General features: G+C 36.7%; 1 protein-coding gene and 1 long non-coding RNA gene across 2 annotated transcripts in view; one reads left to right on the forward strand and one right to left on the reverse strand.

Moving 5' to 3' along the window:
* The window catches only part of LOC140596200 (uncharacterized), a 623902-nt gene that overhangs the window by 415178 nt on the left and 186963 nt on the right, over window positions 1-21761 (forward strand). The gene's annotated exons all lie outside the window — the stretch shown is intronic.
* NGRN (neugrin, neurite outgrowth associated) lies at window positions 15972-17257 on the reverse strand. The gene is given in 2 exon segments (XM_026017892.2): window positions 15972-16692; window positions 17094-17257. Coding segments are annotated over 2 exon segments (885 nt in total).

Raw genomic sequence — 21761 nt, forward strand, 5'->3', positions numbered from 1 at the left:
AAAAAAAAAGAAGAAGAATCAAGGGTAGAATGCTTAAGGGACTGAGCCACCCAGGTGCCCCTCACTTCGGCTGAGTTTTGTCCTAGATATTTTTTCAATTATTCATTTCTCTCTGGCTCCATGTTTCCTCTGTACAAGGGGTAGTTAGGCTATACAATCTTCAGGAGCTTTTCAAATCCTAATGTTCTCATGTTTTAAAATTGGTAATTTTGATACTGTATTGTCTGTAAAATAATTCTTTCTGATCTCCTAAGGAAGTACCTAAGAAACGTATTTTAAATACATTTTTACATAAGATTTGTGGTGTTTTTACATAAGATTTCCTGGTAACAAAAAAAAAGATTTCCTAAATATACTAAATTAAATTACTTTTATAACAACTTTAATGAGAACTTGACTAACTAGGACCCTGAATCACCTTTTATTTTGACATTGCCTTTAGTTTTAGCAGAAACAAAATACAGGAAAAACTAATTGGAGAGCTGTAATAAAATAAAATCAAATATATTGTATTTTGCAGGCAGGTACATATTTACTACAAAACATCATATTATCTGTTTCCACATATCATCCTGGGTAATGGACAAAATGACTTCCACATGATCTTTAAATTTAGAAAAGGCTTGAAAATTTAATAGTTATATTCACTTGCTTCCACTTAATAAGGCAGAAGGAAAAAAAATAAGGCAGAAGGATATTTGAAGCACATTTTTCGCATGTAATATTAAATGAATAGGTTTTGTATTTAAAATGGCATTCCGTACTACCTGAAGTTACCTGGACATTTTTTATCATAATATTTATCCTAACATATGAATCTCTTCAATGACTCTTGTAGCGTGATTCTTGACATGAATGTTTAGTTTTTTTTATTCTGGTTTGACATTGGAACACATTCTCAGGCATATCATTTCTGTATTACGTCTCAGTATATGCTCAAGTGCAAAAAGATGCATATTTGTGTTTATTAGTTTTAATCACATATGCGTTCGCCTGGGTGGCTGAGCAGTTGAGCATCTGCCTTTGGCTCAGGGCGTGGTCCCAGATTCCCAGGATCAAGTCCCACATCAGGCTGCCTCAAGGAGCTTGCTTCTCCTTCTGCCTTTGTGTCTCTCATGAATAAATAAATAAAATTTTAAAAAAATTAATGACCTAGGTTTTTTATTTACTAGCATTATTATTTTTTAAATTTTATTTATTTATTAATGAGAGAGAGAGAGGCAGAGACACAGGCAGAGGGAGAAGCAGGCTCCATGCAGGGAGCCTGATGTGGGACTCGATCCTGGGTCTCCAGGATCACACCCTGGGCCAAAGGCGGCACTAAACCAATGAGCCACCAAGGCTGCCCCATTTACTAGCATTATTTCTATTAACTGGTTATATATATTTCAAGGACTCTTTTTTTCCTTTTGCTTATTCTTTTAAAAATAAGTTCATAAGTGGGCAACTTAGAAATGTCAAGGGTGCTTTATAATAGTATCTCCCGATTTCATTTTCTAAAATTGATTTCTGCCAGTAATTCTGATACGTAATCATGAAAGTAAAAAACTGAATTCAAAACTAGATTCCCTAGGTAATGAATTGTCGGTACCTTTAACATATCACTGCTGACCTTGACTATAATCATATGGGGACATTTTTTGTATAGAGTTAAGAACTCACTAATTCAGTTACCTGGTGATGAAATTCTGCTCTGGTAAGCAGAAATTGCTTGCCAATGTTCAAATTTTGCCAATGTTTCTATGTTCAAGACTGTTCATCTTCTGGGAGAGACCTCAAACTAGTTTGAATTACTTTCTTCATTTGGTGGAGGCATGGGATTAATTGTTCATGATGTTAATGATTTGTGGTTTTTTTCAACATACATTTATTCATTGTCATGTGAAGGAAAAAAATTACTTGTTCCAAAGATAAGCTGAACGATTACCAGAGTTCTATTACCAGCTTTCTCTCAGATTTGGAGACTAAATGAATAGGCTATTAATGCCTCCATAAAACTCATGTTTTCCTACTTCAGTATTCAAAGCATATTTTTACTTTTGATGAAATAATGGAAATATCTACAGGTATGATGCTTATTCGATAGTAGAAAAACAGTTAGGATTACTTCTCTTTATTAAACACCAAAAGTCTCCAAGAATTTTACAGTGTAATTACCTTCTTGCAGGGACAGGAGTAGTGTGAGTTGAGGTACAGAATTTAAGGCGGGGCTCATTCTTATGGCTGTGACTCTTTGAATATTGTTCAAATTCAGTTTTTTACTTTCATGATTACGTATCAGAATTACTGGCAGAAATCAATTTTAGAAAATGAAATCGGGAGATACTATTATAAAGCACCCTTGACATTTCTAAGTTGCCCACTTATGAACTTATTTTTAAAAGAATAAGCACAATCCTGGTTATATACTATTGCCAAAAGTCTATAAAAAGGATAATATTGTTTAGGTTTATTTTTTTTAAAGACTTTATTTATTTATTAATAAGAGACACACAGAGAGAGGCAGAGACACAGACAGAGGGAGAAGCAGGCTCCATGCAGGGAGCCCGATGCAGGACTTGATCATGGGACTCTAGGATCAGGCCCTGGGCCGAAGGCAGGCGCTAAACAGCTGAGCCACCTGGGGTGCCCTATTGTTTAGGTTTAATGTCAACTATGGATCAGTAAAATGTTTTGAAATACTGTTCTAATTTACCATCCTATAAAAATTTAAAGCAATTTGTAAAGCAAAGCAAAAAATAAAGAAAAATCTCTATTGTATGGCTATGTTACCAGACATACATGTTTTTGAATACTAATGGAATTAGAAAGTGTCCATGTGTAAGAATTTTATTTAAATGAAAAGGAAAATCAGTCATGCTCCCACTTTAGTTTGAGGCCTGCATGTTTTCAATATGTTGTATCATGGAAAGTATCATTCTGTTCTATTAATTGCTTTATCTAGAATCAGTAGATTGTCCTACAACAAAACTCACGTCTTTCTGCACCCTAGTATCTGGAAGGTGTATGTTAGAGGTTGCCCTTGGCGATAGTTCTATGTTTATAGATAAAATTATATATATATTAGGTCTTTGTATATATATATGCGTATATGTAATGTTTGTTATCCTCATCTGGAAAGTAAGTTATTTGCTAAACATAGGAGTGGCAGATTAATGAAATAACAAATATTAAGCAACTAGAATAGCTGTCATACTTGGTAATCCCTGAGAATATTTTATGTGTTATAATAGAAGATGCTAATTATAACTGAGATACATAATAGGGCATGTCACAATGAGGTGAGATCCCTGAAACTAGACTTTTTTTTTTCCCCAGAAGCACTACTGGGCATTTGGACAATAGTAATTGATTAGGAGTTTTTCACATATACCCAAATATATATTTTTTATTTAATAATCTGTAGGCCCAATGTTGGGCTTGAACTCACAAAGTCTAAATCAAGAGTTACATGTTGTACCACCTTAGCCAGCCAGGTGCTGATATGTTGTATCATTTTCAACAGCCCTTTTGCAAATTGTTCCCTCAAGATTACTTTCAGCTTTTATTATTCCAATGAGGGAGACCTTTTGTGATTGGGATTACATAGCTATAGTAGGTTTTGGGGAGAGATCTTTCATCTTTTCTGTTGGTCTTCTAGGAGATTTCTCTGCTAGTAAAGGAAAAACACTTGGAATTATTTTTTCTAAAATAAATATGTTCAGGAAGCCTGGGTAGCTCAGCAATTTAGCGCCACCTTCAGCCCAGGGCCTGATCCTGGAGATCTGGGATCGAGTCCTATGTCGGGCTCCCTTCATGGAGCCTACCTCTTCCTCTGCCTGTGTCTTTGCCTCTCTCTCTCTCTCTCTGTCTCTCATGAATAAATAAATAAAATCTTTAAAAAAAATAATAAAATAAATATGTTCATAAATTTCCTAATTTCGATTGGGGTCAAATAGGAAATAGAATATTTCACAGTTTCCATTGTCAGGTTAAGAAGTGGTCATCACTTATTGGTGTTAAGTATTCTCTGTGTAAATCGTATCTCTTTGATATAAAAAATGTACATGGGATTTGAAGCTCAATGATTCCATTGATTTCATACCACACACTAGTTTACTGCTCTAATTTTGGTTACCTCTGTGACTGTAGAAGTTACAATATTTTATAATTTCTGATTGTAATGCAGTATGGTTTTGCAGTGACGGCAAATTGCAGTGGTGCATGTTATTGATTTTAGTTAATGAAAAACTTGTTACTCTCTTCTTTTAATGGGCTATAACTATAGGTCTATGTTTTTTATGAATATTGTCTGTACTTTGAGGGTTTGGGGAAGCATACAATGTGACAGTGAAAATATTGAAGCAAATTTATCAGTTTTGTCTGAGGGACTGCTTATAAATTGAGCAGAGGTGGCAGTAATAACTGAGAAAGCAGACTCCATGTGATGAATAAGCAGTTCCCCAACAGGTTCTAATATTTGTTTGGTTTTGCAGCTTACAAGTGTGTAATAAGCTATAAGTGCTACTTATTTAATTATACCACAGTATCAATCTTGTTTACCCCAATTAAGTGGAAGAAAGAAAGAAATGGGGGCACCAGGGTGGCTCAGTAGTTTAGCGTCTACCTTTGGCTCAGGTTGTGATGCCAGGGTCCTGGGATCGAATTCCACATAAGGCTGCCTGTAGGCTTCTCCCTCTGCCTGTATCTCTACCTCTCTTTCTGTGTCTCTCATGATTAAATAAATAAAATATTTTTAAAAAGAAGGAAAAAAATAAGAAAGCCTCTTCCCCTAGATGAGACCGCTAAGTCGGTGTTTCCAAAAATTAAGTTTGTGGACCACATTTGTTAGTAGAGTGAAGGGGAGTTTCATTTTCTCATTGGTAGTTGTGTCCAGTGCCATTGAAAAGGATAATTGTTTGGTTACCAAAGTTTCTTTTTGGCGTTATTCTCTTACTGCTCTTGGTATTTTCACTTTTTTTCGTGCCCAGTGCCCTTGATCTCCTCCTCAGCTGTCCAAAGTTCCTTTTTGTTTTCATGCAATGCTCTGAGTTTTGGGTGGATTAAACCCATCCCCTCTGCAATCCTCCTACTCCGTAGTTTCACCATCAAAACCTTCTTGGTGTTCTATGGTTTCTAAGTAAACTAGGAAGGCTGTGCTCTGAGAGAAGGTGGACCATGGTTTGCAGATAGTTAAAACGTTTCTCAATCTTCCTCTAATGTGTTATTCTATATCAGCCTTGTTGGTCCAGCGATATTTGTCATATTAGAATTCTTTAAAAAACTATCCTATGACTATTTTTCAGCTCTGTAGATTAATAAGAGGCTTATGATGCATACCCAGAGCAGGTGACACGAGAGTAATAAGGGAAAAAAGATAATTATCCCAACGTTACTCTATTCATCCTCCACTGTAAATAATTACAATGTTGTTTGATTGCAGAGTCGATCATGGAATGATGATTTTCTTAGAGTAGAATTAAAACATGCTTGAGATTGCCAATGGATATGGAGTTTCCTTTTCGGGGAACAAACATGTTTTAAAATTAGATTGTGATTTGTGATTGGTCAACCCTTTTAAAATACCATTGAATTGCACACCCTAAATGGGCAAATTTTATGGTACATGAATTAAATCTTAAGAAAGCTGCTTTTAGAGTATGTATTTTGAATAGATAGTAGAACTACTGATGATAAAGAGGATGCAGATTACAGTGCAAATTTGAGGTAAGATGTGGAGTCAGAATGACCTGTATTTGAATTTTAGATTCACCACTTAGAACTGAAGTATTCTAGAGAAGTTACTGAAATTCTCTGAGCCTTCCTTTGTTCATCTGTGAAATGAGGCTAGTATTTTCTCATGGACATTTTGAGGGGCTTAACAAGATGCCTGCAACATTTTTATTATGTTGATGTATTCATTTCCAAATGTGTCTCCCCTCATTTTCGAAAGTTAACCCGGCCTAGTTATTTCTATTGTCATTGCAGTGGGAGAAAAAAAACGAAGTGAATTGCAGAATCGCATAAAATGCACAAACTTTCCCGCAATTTTTGTTTATTTTACCATCTTCACATAATACTATTAATTACCTCATAGAGGTGTTGTGAGGATTAATTTAAATTCCCCAGTAAATTGACATACACAATGCTCAGCACATCGCTTGTATGCAGTACATGCTAATTCAATTCCCTACTCATCCCTAACCAGTGCTTCATTTTCCAGGTCCTCGTTTTGCATTAAACATGACTCTTAGATGGACACATTTTGAGGCTAACTTCTGAAATGTATTGGATATCAGACACATTCAGTCGTTCATTTATTTATTCTTTTGTTAAATACTGATACTATGGTGAATAAAACAAACATAGCTGTTTTTGTGTAGAACTTCGAAAATCTTTCGCGAGGTCCCTGGGTGCCAGAATGTAATAAGGTCTGGAATGGCTACCCAAGAAGAAAAGCATGTGTCATGTCAGCTGAAATCTACGTTCCAGGGAGTGGGAAAGGATTTCTGTGGGCCCCATTCCTCAGTAAGGGGTCAGTCCTTCTAAACATTTGAATTCAGTCCTTCTGTCTGACCATTTTCTTGGAGTTCTATAGTCTGGCTGTCCTTATAAGGGATAGTTGTAACTGACTAAATGTTCTCTGGGACTGCTTTGACAGAGAAATATGAATTGTTTGGAACATAATAATGATGAAATTGGCCTTTGGAGTTTGGGATATGGTAAAATGAATTCTGTTATTTGTACACCTAAACTGTGCAGAATCAGTGTTATTCTCCCAGGAGCCTAATCAATATCTTCTCCTCATGTTTCAAATTGAGCTCTACTGAGACAGACTTGAAAGGGGAAAAATGTTTTAACATTATTTTGCTACCTCTGGTCATAACAGCCACTCCAGGGGAATTCAGGTATTTATATTTATGGCCTGACTCGGTTGCATAGATCTTGTGGAATGAGTTGGGAAACCATATAGATGCACCCTCTATCAAGATAATATAGTTAAGGGCAGCCCGGGTGGCTGGGCGGTTTAGCACCGCCTTCAGCCCAGGTTGTGATCCTGGAGACCCAGGATCGAGTCCCGCGTTGTGCTCCCTGCATGGGGCCTGCTTCTCCCTCTGCCTGTGTCTCTGCCTCTCTCGCTCTCACTCTGTGTCTCTCATGAATAAATAAATAAAATCTTTAAAAAAAAGATAATATATTTCAGTATGTTTTATAATTGTGTAATCATGACAGTAATGTATATGACTGAATTATAATTGGAAGAATGGAATATGCCCTTGTGCTTGGAAACTTACAGGAGTCTTCTTAGGTCTTTTTGTTGCCTCCTATCTATTGCAAAATTTGTTGGAGAGGTCCATTATACAACGTATGTAAGTGTATTTTGAAAATTATGCACACACAAAGTTATAGTCCTACCCAAACGACTAACTGGTATTTGGACCAAATGTTTTTTATTTCAGTTATTTATTCATTTAAAAATTTTACTTATTTATTCATGGGAGACACAAAGAGAGAGGCAGAGACATAGGCAGATAGAGAGAAGCAGGGAGCCTGATGCGGGACTGTATCCCAGGACCCTGAGATCATGACCCGAGCCAAAGGCAGACACTCAACTGCTGAGCCACCCAGGTGCCCCAAACAAATGTTTTTTAATATTTATTTTTTGCTGTGGCCTGTTTTCCAGAGTTCCTGCCTCTCTCACATGCCCTTGATAACTCCTTTGTTTCATTTCCATTTTCGAGGGCATTTCACAAATAAAACTAACCAAAAAACCCCAAAATCACATGTACAGTCACTTCTACTACTTGGTCACAATTGCCCTTATCATTTCTGTAACTTGAAATTAATAGATGTCAGAGTCATATCGAGAGTGAGTGGCTTAAGTTATAACCAGTGATAAGTTCAATTTGAAATGGAGTTCCAACCTTGGGCAATATATGCTGGTAGTCAGAGTTATGTGATTTTAGAATCCAAACTTCTTTATCCTATATTGAGGAACGAGTTATTATAAAAAAGAAAATCTTTGTTTTCATTAATATTTAGTTATATTAAAATTGAGAATAAGTTTTGGTCTTCAAACAAAATTTCTGTTTTAGAATTCAGGTGAGAGGAAGTTATATTGGTCATGAATATATTTGGGCATCGGATTTCAATTTCTTTTGTATCTCTTGTGATCAGTACTGTATGACAAGAGTATGAAATTGCTTATTATTGAAAATGTTTTTAGTGATGAAGGTATAAACTATTAACATGTTTAATGTTATATAGATAAAAAGTCTTAACTGTATTTGGACTTACTGTGAACTAAATTAGACAGCTGCCGGGGGATTGAATGGTGATTCCAAAATGTGGGAAAATATTGAGTCTCAACTCTTGTGTGGAAACTCAGCTTTCCATCTATTGCCCCAAATTCTTAGAAATTGTGTCAGACTGCTTTGTTGAAGCTACCTGCCAGTAGTTGATAGTGTTCTGGTTTCATTTTTCCTTGTTTCTGTTTTTTGTTTGTTTTTACCACCCCCCTTTCTACAACATGTGACCTATTTTATTTCTTTATTTGGTTTTCCCTTTGTTTTATAAATTTATTTTGCTAGCTTTTTGAACACTGCACTTTTATTTGAAAGGTGGTTGTTACATAGCTAAGCCTATTAACTTAGTGTTTGTGTATTGGGATAAACTTCTTCGATGTAAATTATATCACACAGACCAGTCAAAAATAGAAGAAATTTCCCTCTTGAATGAAAGTTACAGTACGTTGACAAAATGTATCTAATTTTGCACATACTTGCAAAGATTGCATTTTGCAATTCAGAATACCCTCTGCTATTAAATTTGTGTATGTTAAAGGAAAGCCATTTGCCTGAGATGAGATGTTTCACATTCAATTATATCAAAATTCCTCATCTATGACTCTTGATTTTTGACTTCACCATTTGTGCATCTATTGAATTTTACTCAGTGTGCAACAGAAATGTTGTTTTCAATTTTTGGTACGCAATGCAGAGGAAGAGAAGTATAAGCAAACAAAAACTAATTATAAATGTTTTAGGTTTTTTGAGCAAATATTGGTCCTAGAAGTAGGAGACGGGTATGGTAAGTTGCCTATTTCTGGTTCTTGAATTTTTAAATGTCACCTGCTACTACCAGTCTGAGTGAGACTAAATGTGAGAATATAAAGTGGAAAAAGCAGCTGTGCTTTAGAGTACCCTTTTTTATGACATTAATTAGAAGATTCTTGTTCACAGGGAAACTAAAGACCAGTAATTCTTTATGATTTATGCAGTATAGAGATTGTAATTGTAGTTTATCGGTTTTGTTCGAAATGGGCATAACTACAGCATGTAGAGGGCCTCAAAGTCCAGTGGTGATTACAGAATGATTTTCATCTGTGATATTTTGGAAAGAATGCTAGTAGAATGCTAGGACCTGCTATATCTTCATAGTTAAAGATATGTAGACAGAAGCATCAGCAGCTACTAAAGGTAAATATATTTCCTTTTAGGAAGGAAGTGGGGTATCATACGAAAATATCATGATGTGTGAATCATTTTTCAACTCATAACTAAACAAAATTCTTAAAAAAATGTATGAAGTGCATGTCTTTTTTACAAATGTTAAAATAACACTGACATTACTTTTTGCTTGGTTATTAATACTATTAATATGATTCTTCTAAAAAGTAAAATATATAGGGGCACTTGGTTGACTAAGTTGGTTGGGCATCTGCCTTCTGCTCAGGTCGCCATCCTGGAGTCCTGGGATGGAGCTCCGCATCAGGCTCCCTTGTTCGGCTAGGAGTCTACTTTTCCCTCTCCCTCTGCCTGCCGTTCCCCCTGCTTGTTCTCTGATTCTTTGTCTGTTAAATAAATAAATATAATCTTTAAAAAATAAAAAGTAAAATATCTATATAGATATACCTATATAAATATCTATATCTATATAATATAATAGCTCATAGCTAACCCATAAAAATCATTTTATTTAACTGATCTATTTTTCAACATTGTTCATTCACTGGGTATGTACCTGACCTTCTCACGTGTATTTGTAGTCAATGGTGACTAAAATTAGAGTCATTTGAAGGCAAGTCTTGGTCTTTGAAATCCAATATGGTGTAATTATATGCCTGAGAGTTGATGTTGACTCAGTTGGGATTGTTAAATATAGCACGTACATATGGCAATTCTGAGTGCTGAGCTTCTCCAATGCGTGGTGGCTGAGTACCGGAATGGAGTTTCACAGGAGCAAACACGTGAAATTCATGTGCAAGTCCTAGGTCTTCTGAACTGAGTTTAAAATGTCATTTATCCTCATTTTAATATATTATATAAGTCAAAAGCAAGTCATGGGACCAACACAGATTCAAGAAATGGGATTTGCACAAAGGTTTTGAATACTGGGGAGATAAGGTTTGTTGATGGGAGAATATTTGTAGACTAGCTACCACATACGGATATAGAAAATATCTGGACATATTTATCCTATCATTTAGCTCTGTTTACTTCTTGCTGCGTGAGGAATAGCAGAGTAGAAAGGTGAAGTTGTTGATGACTATTAGCTCTTGATAGAGTTCAAAAAAGTGTGTGTTATGAAACAAAGATCTTGGTTATCAATGATTTTATCTTTTGTTTTAGGCATTGTTAATATCTGGTTTAAAATGAAATATAAGAGGAAATGCAGAATTCCATTAATTTTTTAGAAATTATTTCAAACAACCTGTAAATATGCAATTCCTACATTATTTAAATACTTCTAAAGATAGTGGAGGAAAACTTCCTAATTATTTTTTATCCATATTCCTGATACCAAATTCTTGCTAGGAAATGCTCTTACTATATTTCTGTCTCTTACACACACACACACCCACCCACCCACACACACACACACACACAATATATATATATATATATATATATATATATATATATATATATATTTCATTTAGTATATCTCACCTGTTCTGAGAAATTAATGCACAGTAATGCAGTATAATTCAGTGAAGAGAAGCACGGATAGTGCCGTGTTGGAAAACTTGTTAACCTGTTTCATCATATTAATATGTTAAAAAGAATGAAGTCATCTTTGTTTCAATGAATAATAAAAATAAAGCATTAGTTCCTGTTTAAAAGTCAATGAAATAAAAATATTTTTTCTGTCAAAATATAGCTATAGATTTCCAACAACAACAGAAATGTATGAGATGTAAAATAAATTCATGTAAAGCAGTGTTCTTTAAAATATTCTGTATGGATTGACTGCCCTTTTAAATAGAGTTCTTTAATACTGCTTTGTCCACCCTTTTTTCAAGTTTTAATTTTCATTCCAATTAGTTAACATACAGTGTTATATTAGTTTTAGGTTTACAATATAGCGATTCAACCTTTCCCTACATCTTCATGACAAGTGCACTCCTCATCTCATTTCCCATCTCCTATTTAATCCATCCCCTAGCCCTTCTCCCCTCTGGTGACCATCAGATTCTTCTCTATAGTTAAGAGGCTACTTCTTGTTTTGTCTCTTTCTCTCTCTCTGTTTTCCCCTTTGTTTTCTTTCCAAAATTCCACCTATGAGTGAAATCACATGTCGTCACTCTCTGAATTATTTGGCTTAGGATAATACCCTCTAGCTCCTGGTATCCCTGGGTTGCTCGGTGGTTGAGCGTCTGCCTTAGGTTCAGGGCGTGGTCCTGGAGTCCCAGGATCGAGTCCCACATTGGTCTCCTTGCATGGAGTTTTTCCTCCCTTTGCTTATGTCTCTGCCTCTCTCTCTGTGCCTCTCATGAATAAATAAAATCTTTAAAAAACAAATACTCTCTAGCTCCATCCATGTTGTTGCAAATGACAAGATTTCATTCTTTTGTATGGCTGAGTCATATTCCATTATATATTCCATTCTTCTTAATCCTTTCATCAATTGTTTGAATCTTGTGCTTCTTCCATATCTTGATTATTGTAAATAATGCTGCTATAAACATAGGCATGCATGTATCCCTTTGAATTTATGATTTTGTATTCTTTGGGTAAATACCCAGTAGTGTAATTGCTGGGTCTTAGTGTGGTTCTATTTTTAACCTTTTGAGGAACCTCCATACTGTTTTCCATAATGCCTCTACCAGTTTTCGTTGTAATCAACAGTATATGAATGTTTCTTTTTCTCCATATTTTCACCAATACCTATGGTTTCTTGTAATGTTAATTTTAGCCATTCTGACAAGTGTAATGTGATTTCTCGTAGTTTTGATTTGCATTTACCTCTTGATAAGTGATGATAAATATCTCTTCATATGTCCTCTGGCTATCTGAATACCTTCTTTGGTGAATTGTTTGTTCCTGTCCTTGGCCATTTTTCAAATTGGATTATTTCCTTTTTCAGTGTTGAATTGTAGAAGCTCTTTTTGTTGTTTTATCAGATATATCACTTCGAAATATCTTTTCCCATTCCATATGTTGCCTTTCAATTTCAGTGATTGTTTTCTTTGCCTTGTAGATGCTTTTTATTTTGATATGGTCTGATCAGTTTTGTTTAGATTTTATTTCTATTGTCCCAGGAGTCATATCTAGGAAAAATGTGCTCTGGCCAGTCTACCCCTTTGAAGATAAAATAAATTAATTTATTTAGTTACTTAAGCTTTTTAGAATTATTTAACTGATCACATCTGTCAAAATATGTATTGATGTTTTTCCCTATCATATTTCTCATAACATAGTGGAAAATACATGCTCTAGAAGTATTTCTTTTGTCACATCGTGCAGAAAGCATATAATGATAGGTTTTGGAAAGAACTAGTTAGCCATTTTGAGAGAAGTAAAATGGTCCTCTACCTAAGTCTACCACGAAATAAATCCAATGTGAATTAAATGTAAACAAAAGCAGTGATGTAGGTGAACCCTGAGGTAGCTATGTAAAATTTTTATGAGGAGATAGTTTGTGAGTATTTCTCTAATCTGGATATTATAATGGAAAAATTTGAAAGAGTTCTCCACATTGAAAAAAAAAACGAAGAGATTCCAATGACAATAAGAAAAGTCCCTCTTATTTCAAATGCAAGTAAAATGAAGTTTTAAAACACTGGAAAATATTTCTTTTATTTACTCAGTTAAGGGAGTAATATCTTTAATATTAAAAAGTGTAGTAAACTGGGGGATCCCTGGGTGGCTCGGCGGTTTAGCGCCTGCCTTCGGCCCAGGGTGTGATCCCAAGGTTCTGGGATCGAGTCCCACGTCGGGCTCCCTGCATGGAACCTGCTTCTCCCTCTGCCTGTGTCTCTGCTTCTCTCTCTCTCTCAGTGTCTCTCATGAATAAATAAAATCTTAAAAAAAAAGTGTAGTAAACCAGTAGGAACATCAAACATTCACAAAAACAAGGAATACAAATTGTCATCTAAACAAAGAAGAGGGGCAGCCCAGGTGGTTCAGCAGTTTAGTGCCGCCTTCAGCCCAGGACCTGATCCTGGAGTCTCAGGATCGAGTCCTACATCGGGCTCGCTGCGTGGAGCCGGCTTCTCCCTCTGCCTGTGTGTGTCTCTGCCTCTCTCTCTGTGTCTCTCATGAATAAATAAATAAAATATTAAAAAATAATAAACAAAGAAGAATTTAGAAGGACCAATATAGATGGAAAACATGTTTATTGTTTTTAATGTATAAATTCATATTAAAAGAACAGCATGGGATTTTTTTTTCTATTATGGCAAAAAAACTTTTTTGTCACTGACTGCTGATAACATGTGGACATAACAAGGCTGATAGAGATTGATAAGTGTATAAATTGACAAAACCATTCTGGTGGTCTGTGAAGCAACTGATAGGAAAATTATGAGTTTGGGTGTAGCTGGCTGGCTCAGGCAGTAGAGCATGTAATTCTTGATTTCAGGATTATGGATTTGAGTCCTATGTTGGGTGTAGGGATTACTGAAAAATAAAAAAAAATCTATTAAAAATTAAAATATTGCTTGTAATTTTCATTTGTTATAAAGTACAATTCTTATGTTACGTGTTAGGCTTTTTTTTTTTTTTTTTTTTAGATTTCATTTATTTATTCATGAGAGACACAGGCAGGGGGAGAAGCAGGCTCCTCGCAGGGAGCCCGATGTGGGACTCGATCCTGGAACTCCAGGATCATGCCCTGAGCTGAAGGCAGATGCTCAACTGCTGAGCCACCCAGGCGTCCCTACTTGTTAGGCTACTTTTCTATTTACTTTATTGACTTTGATATTTTTTTCTCTTCTACTGTTCTTATGTTTATTCTGATTTTTTTCTCATTATTTGTGGTTAATGATGGCTTTGCTAATATCCTTTCTTTCTTATACAATAATACATCTTAAAATATTAAGATTTAATTTCTTCTCTAATTACAAATCCCCAAAATTTTGTAAGTTCTTTTTTTGTGTGTGTTATTTTATTATGTTTTATGATCTCAGCCACCTTTATTTTTTTTCTGACCTTTAGTAGTCCAAACCCTTAAATGCCAAAAGCATAAGTGACTTTTGAAATTGTTTAGCCCTTTTTTGGCTACCAGTTGCACTTAATTCTGAATTGTTTAAGGCTGAAAAAAATCTATCTCCTGCCTAAAATTCCAGCCTTATCTTGGCCTCATCTCTTCTTTGCTCTTCATCTTCCAGCCATAGTATCCTTCCCATGTTGTCTTGTGCATACCAAGTAATTATCTTTTCCCGTGCTCCATTGCTTAGTTGGCTGACGGTTCGTTCTTCAGTTCTTCCTTTAATTATCAAATGATCAGACTTTGTGTCAGTCCTTTGTTCATTTTAATATTTTTCCACAATTGATTCTCTATCTCATCTTTTTAAGAACACACCATATAAAAGATGAAGAGATATATTTTGTTGTAAAGAACATTGTGTTATAAGTTTCCTTTCTTTATAGCAACTGGATAAAAGCTCTGTGTGGACAGGGATCATATCTGCCCTATTTTTTTATTTTATTCCAATGAAAAGAGATAGACAACAAAATTGAAAATTTTATAGGCATTTAGAAAGTTACACAGAATTTCTTTTTTTTAAAAAAAGATTTTATTTATTTATTTATTAGAGACACAGAGAGAAAGAGAGAGGCAGAGACACAGGTGGAAGGACAAGCAGGCTCCATGCAGGGAGCCCAATGTGGGACTCCATCCCGGGACCCCAGGATCACGCCCTGGGCTGAAGGCAGGTGCCAAACCGCTGAGCCACCCAGGCGTCCCGTTATGCAGAATTTCTAATGTGTTTTTAATAGTTTCAGAAAGGAAGTCGGCAATAAAATGGGATAAAAGAAAAAATGGAATTTATAATATTATGAAATTATGAGTCTTTTAAATTAAATCATTGTTCATCAAAAATACCAAATATTCACATTATAGAGGGTCGTTTTAAGGGATAATTGCTTGAACATGTACTCATTTAAATATATGTTGGCAAATATTGTTAAGTGCAGCAATGAAAAGAAATCCTACAATCTTTGAAGAAAGTTTTTTTTTTTTAAAAAAAAAAAAAAAAAAAGAAAGTTTTTTTTTTTGCTACATTTTCCTTTTTTTTACGCATAATGAAAACAATCGACTAAGCAGTTCCAGAATTACTAGTGTTCATTAATCCAGAAATAAATGAAGTCAGAAGGCAAACTTTTCATTTTTTCTCCAAACATATATTGCAAGTATCACAGAAAGTCCTAACAACACATGCAACATGGGCTAGTTTCAACATACAGTTTCAACATACAGAGAGCCCAAGCAAGGGTGAGTACTAAGGATCCATGTGAGTCAGACCGTGAGCAGTGCTGCCGAACACTAGAATCTACGCAGCGGGTCATTAGCCCTGCGCTACCATACACTTTTGCCCTGTGCACTGCTCTCTGTCAGATTCCAATCTGAGCAGCTCTTTTCTCCCACATTCCAGGCTCATTTCCTCCTATCCCAAAGTGGATATTCCACACACAGAAGTCCAGGCAGCTCCAAATATATTCTCCCAACGGTATGTCACTTGGCATCTCCACAAGCCAAGCTCCAGCTCACATTCTGTACAGGAAGTTCCCACTGCTATCGAAGAACTCTCGCCCCGTTTGGACTACTTTGCTGCTGAAGTTCTGGTTATCCAGCTCCTGAGTCTTCAAATCTTGCAGCCTGTCACTTGGCAATCCATCACCATGAGTCCCTCTTTCGCCCACACCATCACTGGTAGAGTAGTTCTGCGGCTCTCGCTGATGACTTAGGGCTGCAGGAACAGCCACGGAGCGCTCCTGCTCCAGGGTCTGGATTCCTTTATTCCCTCCCTTCTGCCTCCTTGGTGTATTTTTCCTGTGAGTGTTTGATTCTGTCACTGTCAAAGCTCTGCTGTGACCCCGGCCTTTGAATGAAGATTCACCCCTTGGCATCAACAAAGAGCCTGATGTAGAGCGGCTTGCGGATAGCGACTTCAAGGTATCCTCGGACCCGGGGAGCTGCTGCAGTGAATGGGAAAACCCAGCTTTCTTAAGGACTTTTTGATCCTGCTTCAGTTTCTGCTCCAATGTGGGCACAAACTTGCTTTTTAAAACTTTTCGGATCACATCAGTGCCGACACCAAAGCCTTCAGCTAACCTAGGCACTGACCAGGACTCTGCAAATTCTTTATGTAATTACCGGATCTGCTCCATCGCTTCCCACGTCAGGGTCCTGGGCGGGGCCCCAGGCGCCTCCATCTGCCTCCGAATTTTCTGGAACCGGGCGGCCTTTTTCTGTCGTTTCAAGGTGCTGGGGGAGAGAACCAACGGCAGAAGCCATGCTTGGGGGCAAAACGAGCTGCTGCAGCGCCTCGGACTAAATCCTAAGGAGCCCACAGCCCTCTCCTCTCTGTTCGCAGGGGCCGCCGAGCCACGTGTGTTGGCTGACACCCGCTCCGTACACTCCCCAGAATCTAAACCCTCACACAGCCCGTGAGGAGGCCAAACTTCCTAAACAGGTGATGAAATACGTCCCTAGGGAAGAAACCTGTGGTCCCTAGGCAGCCGCCCAGCCGCCTCCGCGCCCTCTCACAGCGGGCGACAGACAAGGGCTGCGGCGGCGCGACGCCCGGCTCCGAGGGGGCGCCGCGGCCTGGAGCGCCGGGGCGCGAAGCCGTCCCTCATGCTGAGGGTCCGGGAAGGAGCTGGTACCTCTCCACCCCCTGCAGCTCCCGCTCCTCCGGCTCCCAGTTGGAATCAGGATCCGGCTCGCGGCCTGGAGCGCCGGGGTCCGCCACCCCCCGAGTCGCGAACCCACACGGAGCGACGGCAGCGCGGACGCGCGCGCCCAGCAAGAGGCTCAGGGCGACCGCCATGTCGACAGCCGCCGCCCGACCGCCTGAAGAAAGGTAATTACAACGGTCAAAAAAGAAAGATAATCATACATAGGAACATGATCATTTAAGGACATAGTTTTCCAAACATGATTGAAGCAGGCAAGGAATGAGAAAATTTTCTTCTTACGTACTCCCTTGAAAAATGTCCAGATTTTCATTCTGGTAAGATAAAAAATACATATATAAAAGATGACATAGGTTACACGAACTAGAAATTATCAGTGCTACAAGTGAATGAAGTTATTTGCTCTAAATATGGGGTCAGTTCATAAAGTAAATTACAATCCATAGCTATCAAGAATAAAAGTCACAGATTTACAAATGTACTGCTACCAGTATCTAGAATGTTTGCTGATACATAGTTGGTGCTTTTTATACATACATTTGTTGGATGATTTAGGAGAAAGAAGGAAGAGAAAGTGAACCAAAGATGTTGTTTTCTTTAGAATGAAGTTTACATTAACTCTAGAAAAATGGTGAGCAAGCTTTTCTTTAAAAAAAAAAAAAAGATTTTATTTATATATTCATGAGTGACACAGAGAAAGTGAGACACAGAGTCTCCCCTGCAGGGAGCCTGATGGCGGACTAGGTCCCAGGACTCTGGGGTCATGACCTGAGCCAAAGGCAAATGCTCAGCCACTGTTCCACCCAGGTGTCCTGGTGAGCAAATTTTTAAAGAAAATGATAGTGATTATTTTTTTTTCTTGGGAAGCCAAAGGTCAATCAAGGATATTATAGGCAATTATATACAATATTTATATGACAACATTTAAAAATGTTAAAGCACTCTTAATTCATGGGTGTTCCAAAAAGAACGATGTTAAAAAAAAAAAAGAATAATGATGATCTAGAGTTTAATTTAACCCACAGAGTATATCTTGCCACTACCCTAAGGAATGATAGTTACATTAATCTGAAAACTTAAAACATTTGAGTGAATATTCTTTTCACATTAGATGGGCAAACCAACCAACCAAACAGAAAGACACATTAGTGTATGATGAAACAATATTACCAACAGTGTTTAAACAAGAATTCAGTGTACCTAGGAAAAATATATGAATGGCAGGAATATGTCCAAATTTGGTATAGATCATAATATACATGGAAGATTTAAATTGCTTCAGAAATAGCAATATACTCACATATGATTTTGAAAAATAAGGTATAATAATTAAATGTCTAAGACAAAATGATATTGTATGTTGAAATACTAGAATATAAAATATGCCAAGGATAACATGTTCATCTGAAATTAATTTCAGTCAAAAATAGATTGAATTTAATGATATATTGATGTAAATTGCTAAAAGGTATAAGCTACTATGTAGGTATAGCTAGGAAACTTAAGCACTACCATTACAGAGTGTAAGTATTTTTAGGATCAATCGATATAAGCAAACAATCCCCAAATCATTATGGGATAACATATATAGCACAATTTACATTGTAAAAATTAGAATCTATTTTGTCTGCATTTCACAAAATTTCGTGGAGAACTGTGAAAGCAAGGTGGAAACTCCCATTGCAAAACTTGTCTCATAAAGGAACTATTAGTGTTACCACTCTTGCTCAATACAAGTCAAAAAAGCAGATGCCTACTTAAAACCTGTGTCCACACATTATTTATAGTCTTACATCGCTGTGTCTGATTAGTAGACCTTTGATCATACAGCCTGTACTGTGGCTATTTAAGATAGGAAACGGGAGAATTTCCTACATATTAATTATCACGGCATGATGGTACTTCTGTGGAAAACTGTATCTAAGAGGGTATTGGGCAGCACTGCATGGCGTATGTTTACTATACCCTGTCATAGTCTACCTGACTGGAGTATTTCTGGAAACACCATATAACATTTCAACATTTTTCTTGTTTTAAGCTACAGTGATATGATTCTATTTAATATGATGCAAGTAACCCACAAGGAAGTGAGTACATTTTTACCCTTTCCCTAAAGGGAGAGACCTAGTATCCTTATGTTTTTAAGTTCAGGATGTTTGGATGCTTCTCATTTATTTTCTAGGTCAGACACATTAAAAAAAATAAAGTTCTGTAAATTTTGGGCTAAAATATAAAGTTTAGAAGCACAGATATACTATATCATTTCCAGATCTATTTAAGATGACATTTATTATGGCTGCCTTTCCTCTCTAAACTCTCCATTTTCTCTGTCTTTGCCTGGCAAAATAGCTGGTTAATTCTTAACTGATATCTTAATCTGTTTGGGTTCATATAACAAAGTACCATAGGGGCAGCCCAGGTGGCTCATTGGTTTAGCACTGCCTCTGGCCCAGGGTGTGGTCCTAGAGATCTGGGATGAAGTCCCAGGATGGGCTCCCTGCATGGGGCCTGCTTCTCCCTCTGCCTGTGGCCTGTGTCTCTGCACCCCCCTTCTGTCTCTCAGGAATAAATAAATTAAGAAAATAAATAAAACAGTACCACAGAATTTGTACCTCATAAACAACAGAGGTTATCTATTACTGTTGTGGAGGTTGGTTGTCTGAGGTCAGGGTGTGAGCACTGTCCAGTGAGGGCTCTCTTTTGGTTGTAGACTTCTCATATCCTTACATAGAGGAAGGAGAATAGAATCTCTCTTGAGTTTGGGGTCTCATGACCAAATCACCTCTGAATGTCCTCACCTCCTAATACAACTACCTTTAGTGGTTAGGATACAGCATTTGAATTTTGGGTAGATACTTGTACCGCAGCTCCAGGGTAGATCAAATGTTCACTCATGAGATATCTATCATTAGTATCTATCATGATAGATGACATGTCTATCATCTATCTATGAGGAGTTTTCTGATCTTTCATTACTTCTTTTGCAATATTATTCCCTGTTACAGCAGTTAATGGGTGAAATTCTATTTCTCCTTGATAATTCAAATAGCAGATATTTACTGAATATTTTCTATATGCAGATACCATTGCTAGGTGCTAAGAGTATATCAGTGAACAATACAGGAAAAGAAACATTCTAGTGTGACAGCTTAGGCAGTAAGTAGAATAAACTACTACATAATATTTTGTTTGGTGACAAAAGACTTTGAGCAGAACTAAAGAAAATAAGCAGGATAGAAAGAATTGCTAAGGGCAAATGTGAGATTCTTCAATTTCAAATTAGATTCTGAGAAGACTGCTAGAAAGATATTTTAGAGTTCTCCAGATTTCACCACACCCAAGTCAGGTTCCCTCCAAATGTCTAACCATCTGACCAAACAATTATCTATTTCCGTGAATCAGTATGTATCTTCATTTGAGGTCATTTCCTTATTTGTTGATCTAATGCATTGACACAGAATTGAGGGAGATAAACCAGGCATAGGTAATCATAAATCTGATAACAGGAGAAAGAGTACTATATATTGGGTATTATGTTTTTCGCTACCCAGTTGGTTCCATACTAAGGTTCCCTTTAGATCACTTCAGAATTTTATTTACGCAGCTACCTCTGTGAAATGATGTTCATTGTACAACCACTAATTTCCCAGAATTTTTCCTTCATGGTCTTATTTCTTTTGATGAGACAGATCATGTTTCTTCATGTTACATAAGGTTCTCACTGAGTTCATAGATGGCATTGGATAGAAGCATAGTGTGGATGTAAAAAAAAAAAATCATATCCAGATTATCTAGTCCAGTGAGAATATACTGCTATGGTCTTTATGACAGAAGATATATAATATTCTTCTCCACTTTGCAGCACAATCATTCCTGCTTATTTTGTGTAATAGCACTGTGTTTGGTACTCAGAGTTGTTTTCTACCATTGCCAGTTTTTGCACTGGAGTGTATTTCTTCAACAATCTCCATAATAATATCTTTCATTCTATGTGCTCTTTATTAGAACTTCTTACTCCTCCATCAAGAAATGGAGTATGTGTTCCTTCTTCTTGATTTTGGGTGACTACTTGATTGATTATATTAGTAGAGTATTGTATAAATAGTACTATGTCTATTCCAAGACTATCTCATAAAGAGGGGTTTCTCTGAATGTTCACTTTTGTGACCTAGTAATCATGGTATGAAGAAGCCAAGCAGTCCATGGAATCAAAGCCATTAAAGTTCAGCTCAGCTGAGCTTCTAGTTAACAGTCATTTGTAATTGCCAGTCATGCATATGGCATATTGGAATTGAATCTACCAATTCTTGTTTGAGTTTCCTTAGCTGATACTGATTCAAACAAAGAGGAAGCTTCTGACCAAATCCATGCCCAAATTGCAAATTTGTGAGCTGAATCAGTTTTAATTTAATTCACTATGTTATAGTGTGAATTTTTATGCAGCTATAGATAATTTCATTAAAATCTAAATAAAAACTGTATTTAACTCAAAGGTGAGATTAGGTGATTTTTCATATCTGCTGTTATGACCATTTTATTTTTGTTTTTTAAAAATATTTTATTTATTTATTCATGAGAGGTACAGAGAGAAAGGCAGAGGCATAGCCAGAGGGAGAAGCCGGCTCCTTACTGGGAGCC

The sequence above is a fragment of the Vulpes vulpes genome, chromosome X (assembly GCF_048418805.1).
Source record: "Vulpes vulpes isolate BD-2025 chromosome X, VulVul3, whole genome shotgun sequence".
In the NCBI taxonomy this organism is placed as follows: domain Eukaryota; kingdom Metazoa; phylum Chordata; class Mammalia; order Carnivora; family Canidae; genus Vulpes; species Vulpes vulpes.